We start from the raw sequence: 9,270 nt of genomic DNA, 5'->3' as shown, positions 1-9,270 counted from the left end.
TCTCTTCCTGCAGGCGGTGACACACACACACACAATCTCTCTCTTCCTGCAGGCAGTGACACACACACACACACACACACAATCTCTCTCTTCCTGCAGGCAGTGACACACACACACACACAATCTCTCTCTTCCTGCAGGCAGTGACACACACATACACACAATCTCTCTCTTCCTGCAGGCAGTGACACACACACAATCTCTCTCTTCCTGCAGGCAGTGACACACACACACACAATCACACAATCTCTCTCTTCCTGCAGGCAGTGACACACACACACACTCTCTCTCTTCCTGCAGGCGGTGACACACACACACACACACTCTTCCTGCAAGCAGTGACACACACACACACACACACTCTCTTCCTGCAGGAAGTGACACACACACACACACACACACACACACACACAATCTCTCTCTTCCTGCAGGCGGTGACACACACACACAATCTCTCTCTTCCTGCAGGCAGTGACACACACACACACACACACACAATCTCTCTCTTCCTGCAGGCAGTGACACACACACACACACACACACACATTCTCTCTCTTCCTGCAGGCGGTGACACACACACACACTTCCTGCAAGCAGTGACACACACACACACACACACTCTCTTCCTGCAGGAAGTGACACACACACACACACACACACTCTCTCTCTTCCTGTAGGCGGTGACACACACACACACAATCTCTCTCTTCCTGCAGGCGGTGACACACACACACACACTCTCCCTTCCTGCAGGCAGTGACACACATACACTCTCTCTTCCTGCAAGCAGTGACACACACACACACACACACAATCTCTCTCTTCCTGCAGGCAGGGGGACACACACACACACAATCTCTCTCTTCCTGCAGGCGGTGACACACACACACAATCTCTCTCTTCCTGCAGACGGTGACACACACACACACACACACTCTCTCTTCCTGCAGACGGTGACACACACACACACACACACTCTCTCTCTTCCTGCAGGCAGGGACACACACACACACACACACACTCTCTCTTCCTGCAGGCGGACACACACACACACACTCTCTCTCTTCCTGCAGGTGGTGACACACACACACACTCTCTCTCTTCCTGCAGGCGGTGACACACACACACACACACAATCTCTCTCTTCCTGCCGGCAGTGACACACACACAATCTCTCTCTTCCTGCAGGCGGACACACACACACACTCTCTCTCTCTTCCTGCAGGCGGACACACACACACTCTCTCTCTTCCTGCAGGCGGTGACACACACACACACACACTCTCTCTCTTCCTGCAGGCGGTGACACACACACACACTCTCTCTCTTCCTGCAGGCGGTGACACACACACACACACACTCTCTCTTCCTGCAGGCGGTGACACACACACACACACAATCTCTCTCTTCCTGCAGGCGGGGACACACACACACACTCTCTCTTCCTGCAGGCGGGGACACACACACACACACTCTCTCTCTTCCTGCAGGCGGTGACACACACACACACACACAATCTCTCTCTTCCTGCCGGCAGTGACACACACACAATGTCTCTCTTCCTGCAGGCAGTGACACACATACACTCTCTCTCTTCCTGCAAGCAGTGACAAACACACACACAATCTCTCTCTTCCTGCAAGCAGTGACACACACACACACAATCTCTCTCTTCTTGCAGGCAGTGACACACACACACACACACACACACACACACACACACACACACACACTCTCTCTCTCTCTCTCTTCCTGCAAGCAGTGACACACACACACACTCTATCTCTTCCTGCAGGCAGTGACACACACACATACACTCTCTCTCTTCCTGCAGGCAGTGACACACACACACACACACAATCTCTCTCTTCCTGCAGGCGGTGACACACACACACACACAATCTCTCTCTTCCTGCAAGCAGTGACACACAGACACACACACACACACACAAAATCTCTCTCTTCCTGCAGGCGGTGACACACACACACACACTCTCTCTTCCTGCAAGCAGTGACACACACACAATCTCTCTTCCTGCAGGCAGTGACAAACACACACACACACACACACACACAAAATCTCTCTCTTCCTGCAGGCAGTGACACACACACACACAATCTCTCTCTTCCTGCAGGCGGTGACACACACACACACACAATCTCTCTCTTCCTGCAGGCAGTGACACACACACACAATCTCTCTCTTCCTGCAGGCGGTGACACACACACACACACACACAATCTCTCTCTTCCTGCAGGCAGTGACACACACACACTCTCTCTTCCTGCAGGCAGTGACACACACACACTCTCTCTTCCTGCAGGCAGTGACACACACACACACACACACAATCTCTCTCTTCCTGCAGGCAGTGACACACACACACACACACACTCTCTCTCTTCCTGCAGACAGTGACACACACACACACACTCTCTCTCTTCCTGCAGGCGGTGACACACACACACACACACACACAATCTCTCTCTTCCTGCAGGCAGTGACACACATACACTCTCTCTCTTCCTGCAAGCAGTGACACACACACACACACACTCTCTCTCTTCCTGCAGGCAGTGACACACACACACACACACACAATCTCTCTCTTCCTGCAGGCAGTGACACACACATACACACACTCTCTCTCTTCCTGCAGGCAGTGACACACACACACACTCTCTCTCTTCCTGCCGGCGGTGACACACACACACACAATCTCTCTCTTCCTGCCGGCAGTGACACACACACAATCTCTCTCTTCCTGCCGGCAGTGACACACACACAATCTCTCTCTTCCTGCCGGCGGTGACACACACACACACACACACTCTCTCTCTCTTCCTGCTGGCAGTGACACACACACAATTTCTCTATTCCTGCCGGCAGTGACACACACACACCCACACACAATCTCTCTCTTCCTGCCGGCAGTGACACACACACAATCTCTCTCTTCCTGCCGGCAGTGACACACACACAATCTCTCTCTTCCTGCCGGCGGTGACACACACACACACACACACACACTCTCTCTCTCTCTTCCTGCAGGCGGGGATGGTGATCGTCCCAGTCCTGGCATATCTCGGTCCCCTGGAGACGCTGTCACCGAACCCCAACCCAGAGGAGGTGTGTGCGGGGGACGGGAATGTGTCTCTGTACCTTTCTCCTCTCACGGTCTCCACTTCCATGTCCCAGTCTGTCACTCCCGCACCCCTATCTCCCTGCAGGTGGAGTCCTCTCTCCTCCCCTCCCCCCCCCCCATCCCTCATGTGGAGTTTCGCCTCACTCTCTCTCTTCTCCCCCCCCCCCCCCTCAGGTGGAATTTCCCCTCAATCTCTCTCTTCTCCCCCCCCCCCCCCCCCCTCAGGTGGAGTTTTCCCTCAATCTCTCTCTTCTCCCCCCCCCCCCCCCTCAGGTGGAGTTTCCCCTCAATCTCTCTCTCTCTCCCCTCCTCACTGTAGGTGGAGTCCTCTCTCCTCCCCCCCCTCCCTCCCTCCGGTGGAGTTTCCCCTCACTCTCTCCCCCCCCCCCTCCAGATGGAGTCGCTCCTCACCCTCCCTCCCTGCAGGTGGAGTCGCTCCTCACCCTCCCTCTCTCTCCCCCCCTCCCTGCAGGTGGAGCTTCTCCTCACCCTCCCTCTCTCTCCCCCCCTCCCTGCAGGTGGAGCTTCTCCTCACCCTCCCTCTCTCTCCCCCCCTCCCTGCAGGTGGAGCCTCTCCTCACCCTCCCTCTCTCCTCACCCTCCCTCTCTCCCCCCCCTCCCTGCAGGTGGAGTCTCTCCTCACCCTCCCTCTCTCCCCCCCCCCTCCCTGCAGGTGGAGTCTCTCTTCACCCTCCCTCTCTCCCCCCCCTCCCTGCAGGTGGAGTCACTCCTCACCCTCCCTCTCTCCCCCCCTCACTGCAGGTGGAGTCTCTCCTCACCCTCTCTCCCCCCCTCCCTGCAGGTGGAGTCTCTCCTCACCCTCCCTCTCTCCCCCCCCCCACACACACACACACACACACAATCTCTCTCTTCCTGCAGGCGGTGACACACACACACAATCTCTCTCTTCCTGCAGGCAGTGACACACACACACACACACACACACAATCTCTCTCTTCCTGCAGGCAGTGACACACACACACACACACACACATTCTCTCTCTTCCTGCAGGCGGTGACACACACACACACTTCCTGCAAGCAGTGACACACACACACACACACTCTCTTCCTGCAGGAAGTGACACACACACACACACACACATTCTCTCTCTTCCTGCAGGCGGTGACACACACACTCTCTTCCTGCAGGCGGTGACACACACACACACACTCTCCCTTCCTGCAGGCAGTGACACACATACACTCTCTCTTCCTGCAAGCAGTGACACACACACACACACACACAATCTCTCTCTTCCTGCAGGCAGGGACACACACACACACACAATCTCTCTCTTCCTGCAGGCGGTGACACACACACACAATCTCTCTCTTCCTGCAGACGGTGACACACACACACACACACACACTCTCTCTTCCTGCAGACGGTGACACACACACACACACACACTCTCTCTCTTCCTGCAGGCAGGGACACACACACACACACACACTCTCTCTTCCTGCAGGCGGACACACACACACACTCTCTCTTCCTGCAGGTGGTGACACACACACACACACACACTCTCTCTCTTCCTGCAGGCGGTGACACACACACACACACACAATCTCTCTCTTCCTGCCGGCAGTGACACACACACAATCTCTCTCTTCCTGCAGGCGGACACACACACACACTCTCTCTCTCTTCCTGCAGGCGGACACACACACACACACACTCTCTCTCTTCCTGCAGGCGGTGACACACACACACACACTCTCTCTCTTCCTGCAGGCGGTGACACACACACACACTCTCTCTCTTCCTGCAGGCGGTGACACACACACACACACACTCTCTCTTCCTGCAGGCGGTGACACACACACACACACAATCTCTCTCTTCCTGCAGGCGGGGACACACACACACACTCTCTCTTCCTGCAGGCGGGGACACACACACACACACTCTCTCTCTTCCTGCAGGCGGTGACACACACACACACACACAATCTCTCTCTTCCTGCCGGCAGTGACACACACACAATGTCTCTCTTCCTGCAGGCAGTGACACACATACACTCTCTCTCTTCCTGCAAGCAGTGACAAACACACACACAATCTCTCTCTTCCTGCAAGCAGTGACACACACACACACAATCTCTCTCTTCTTGCAGGCAGTGACACACACACACACACACACACACACACACACACACACACACACTCTCTCTCTCTCTTCCTGCAAGCAGTGACACACACACACACTCTATCTCTTCCTGCAGGCAGTGACACACACACATACACTCTCTCTCTTCCTGCAGGCAGTGACACACACACACACACACAATCTCTCTCTTCCTGCAGGCGGTGACACACACACACACACAATCTCTCTCTTCCTGCAAGCAGTGACACACAGACACACACACACACACACACACAAAATCTCTCTCTTCCTGCAGGCGGTGACACACACACACACACACTCTCTCTTCCTGCAAGCAGTGACACACACACAATCTCTCTTCCTGCAGGCAGTGACAAACACACACACACACACACACACAAAATCTCTCTCTTCCTGCAGGCAGTGACACACACACACACACAATCTCTCTCTTCCTGCAGGCGGTGACACACACACACACAATCTCTCTCTTCCTGCAGGCAGTGACACACACACACAATCTCTCTCTTCCTGCAGGCGGTGACACACACACACACACACACAATCTCTCTCTTCCTGCAGGCAGTGACACACACACACTCTCTCTTCCTGCAGGCAGTGACACACACACACTCTCTCTTCCTGCAGGCAGTGACACACACACACACACACACACACAATCTCTCTCTTCCTGCAGGCAGTGACACACACACACACACACACTCTCTCTCTCCTGCAGACAGTGACACACACACACACACTCTCTCTCTTCCTGCAGGCGGTGACACACACACACACACACACAATCTCTCTCTTCCTGCAGGCAGTGACACACATACACTCTCTCTCTTCCTGCAAGCAGTGACACACACACACACACACTCTCTCTCTTCCTGCAGGCAGTGACACACACACACACACACACAATCTCTCTCTTCCTGCAGGCAGTGACACACACACACACTCTCTCTCTTCCTGCAGACAGTGACACACACATACACACACTCTCTCTCTTCCTGCAGGCAGTGACACACACACACACTCTCTCTCTTCCTGCAGGCGGTGACACACACACACACACACAATCTCTCTCTTCCTGCTGGCAGTGACACACACACAATTTCTTTATTCCTGCCGGCAGTGACACACACACACCCACACACAATCTCTCTCTTCCTGCCGGCAGTGACACACACACAATCTCTCTCTTCCTGCCGGCAGTGACACACACACAATCTCTCTCTTCCTGCCGGCGGTGACACACACACACACAATCTCTCTCTTCCTGCCGGCAGTGACACACACACAATCTCTCTCTTCCTGCCGGCAGTGACACACACACAATCTCTCTCTTCCTGCCGGCGGTGACACACACACACACACACACACACACACACTCTCTCTCTCTTCCTGCTGGCAGTGACACACACACAATTTCTCTATTCCTGCCGGCAGTGACACACACACACCCACACACAATCTCTCTCTTCCTGCCGGCAGTGACACACACACAATCTCTCTCTTCCTGCCGGCAGTGACACACACACAATCTCTCTCTTCCTGCCGGCAGTGACACACACACAATCTCTCTCTTCCTGCCGGCAGTGACACACACACAATCTCTCTCTTCCTGCCGGTGGTGACACACACACAATCTCTCTCTTCCTGCCGGCAGTGACACACACACAATCTCTCTCTTCCTGCCGGCGGTGACACACACACACACACACACACACTCTCTCTCTCTTCCTGCAGGCGGGGATGGTGATCGTCCCAGTCCTGGCATATCTCGGTCCCCTGGAGACGCTGTCACCGAACCCCAACCCAGAGGAGGTGTGTGCGGGGGACGGGAATGTGTCTCTGTACCTTTCTCCTCTCACGGTCTCCACTTCCATGTCCCAGTCTGTCACTCCCGCACCCCTATCTCCCTGCAGGTGGAGTCCTCTCTCCTCCCCTCCCCCCCCCATCCCTCATGTGGAGTTTCGCCTCACTCTCTCTCTTCTCCCCCCCCCCCCCCCCTCAGGTGGAATTTCCCCTCAATCTCTCTCTTCTCCCCCCCCCCCCCCCTCAGGTGGAGTTTCCCCTCAATCTCTCTCTCTCTCCCCTCCTCACTGTAGGTGGAGTCCTCTCTCCTCCCCCCCCTCCCTCCGGTGGAGTTTCCCCTCACTCTCTCCCCCCCCCCCCCTCCAGATGGAGTCGCTCCTCACCCTCCCTCCCTGCAGGTGGAGTCGCTCCTCACCCTCCCTCTCTCTCCCCCCCTCCCTGCAGGTGGAGCTTCTCCTCACCCTCCCTCTCTCTCCCCCCCTCCCTGCAGGTGGAGCTTCTCCTCACCCTCCCTCTCTCTCCCCCCCTCCCTGCAGGTGGAGCCTCTCCTCACCCTCCCTCTCTCCTCACCCTCCCTCTCTCCCCCCCCTCCCTGCAGGTGGAGTCTCTCCTCACCCTCCCTCTCTCCCCCCCCCTCCCTGCAGGTGGAGTCTCTCTTCACCCTCCCTCTCTCCCCCCCCCTCCCTGCAGGTGGAGTCACTCCTCACCCTCCCTCTCTCCCCCCCTCACTGCAGGTGGAGTCTCTCCTCACCCTCTCTCCCCCCCTCCCTGCAGGTGGAGTCTCTCCTCACCCTCCCTCTCTCCCCCCCTCCCTGCAGGTGGAGTCTCTCCTCACCCTCCCTCTCTCCCCCCCTCTCCCTGCAGGTGGAGTCGCTCCTCACCCTCCCCCTCTCCCCCCCTCCCTCTCTCCCCCCCTCTCCCTGCAGGTGGAGTCTCTCCTCACCCTCCCTCTCTCCCCCCCCTCCCTGCAGGTGGAGTCTCTCCTCACCCTCCCTCTCTCCCCCCCCCTCCCTGCAGGTGGAGTCTCTCTTCACCCTCCCTCTCTCCCCCCCCTCCCTGCAGGTGGAGTCACTCCTCACCCTCCCTCTCTCCCCCCCTCACTGCAGGTGGAGTCTCTCCTCACCCTCTCTCCCCCCCTCCCTGCAGGTGGAGTCTCTCCTCACCCTCCCTCTCTCCCCCCCTCCCTGCAGGTGGAGTCTCTCCTCACCCTCCCTCTCTCCCCCCCTCTCCCTGCAGGTGGAGTCGCTCCTCACCCTCCCCCTCTCCCCCCCTCCCTCTCTCCCCCCCTCTCCCTGCAGGTGGAGTCTCTCCTCACCCTCCCTCTCTCCCCCCCCTCCCTGCAGGTGGAGTCGCTCCTCACCCTCCCCCTCTCCCACGCCTGCACGGACTCCTCCCGTGGGTACACGTGTTTCCGTCGGCGTGGCCGGTACTCGCACACTCTGCCCGTCTTCCAGCTCCCGGGGTATAAGGTCTGGGGTCTGACGGCCATGATGACGGACTCCGCTCTCTCTCTGCTGCTCCCCTCCTCGTACCGCAGCGCCCTGCACAGGGCAGGCGCGCGCTGACCCCAACGCCCTGCACAGGGCCGGCGCTCGCTGACCCCAACGCCCTGCACAGCGCCGGCGCGCGCGCTGACCCCAACGCCCTGCACAGCGCCGGCGCGCGCTGACCCCAACGCCTGCACAGGGCAGGCGCGCGCTGACCCCAACGCCCTGCACAGGGCAGGCGCGCGCTGACCCCAACGCTCTGCACAGCGCCGGCGCGCGCTGACCCCAACGCTCTGCACAGGGCCGGCGCGCGCTGACCCCAACGCCCTGCACAGCGCCGGCGCGCGCTGACCCCAACGCCCTGCACAGCGCCGGCGCGCGCTGACCCCAACGCCCTGCACAGCGCCGGCGCGCGCTGACCCCAACGCCCTGCACAGCGCCGGCGCGCGCTGACCCCAACGCCCTGCACAGCGCCGGCGCGCGCTGACCCCAACGCCCTGCACAGCGCCGGCGCGCGCTGACCCCAACGCCCTGCACAGCGCCGGCGCGCGCTGACCCCAACGCCCTGCACAGCGCCGGCGCGCGCTGACCCCAACGCCCTGCACAGCGCCGGCGCGCGCTGACCCCAACGCCCTGCACAGCGCCGGCGCGCGCTGACCCCAACGCGCAGAAAATAAAAATGTATTTTATCATTTCC

At 58.3% G+C, this 9,270-nt stretch overlaps 1 protein-coding gene across 2 annotated transcripts in view; it reads left to right on the top strand.

Moving 5' to 3' along the window:
- The window catches only part of NUDT8 (nudix hydrolase 8), a 19,373-nt gene extending 10,446 nt beyond the window's left edge, over window positions 1-8,927 (top strand). Inside the window, exons 4-6 of one of the 2 annotated variants that reach the window (XM_075582597.1) lie at window positions 3,053-3,130; window positions 7,018-7,095; window positions 8,430-8,927. In XM_075582597.1, coding sequence (XP_075438712.1) covers window positions 3,053-3,130; window positions 7,018-7,095; window positions 8,430-8,554 — 281 coding nt within the window. In that variant the 3' untranslated portion in view covers window positions 8,555-8,927. The remainder of the gene's footprint in view (window positions 1-3,052; window positions 3,131-7,017; window positions 7,096-8,429) is intronic. The other variant, XM_075582596.1, reaches the window with a different exon arrangement.
- Window positions 8,928-9,270: the final 343 nt, after the last annotated feature.

The sequence above is a fragment of the Ascaphus truei genome, unplaced genomic scaffold (genome assembly GCF_040206685.1).
Source record: "Ascaphus truei isolate aAscTru1 unplaced genomic scaffold, aAscTru1.hap1 HAP1_SCAFFOLD_2407, whole genome shotgun sequence".
Lineage (NCBI taxonomy): Eukaryota > Metazoa > Chordata > Amphibia > Anura > Ascaphidae > Ascaphus > Ascaphus truei.
Note: the sequence above shows the minus strand (reverse complement) of the source record. Positions and strands in the feature narration are given on the sequence as shown.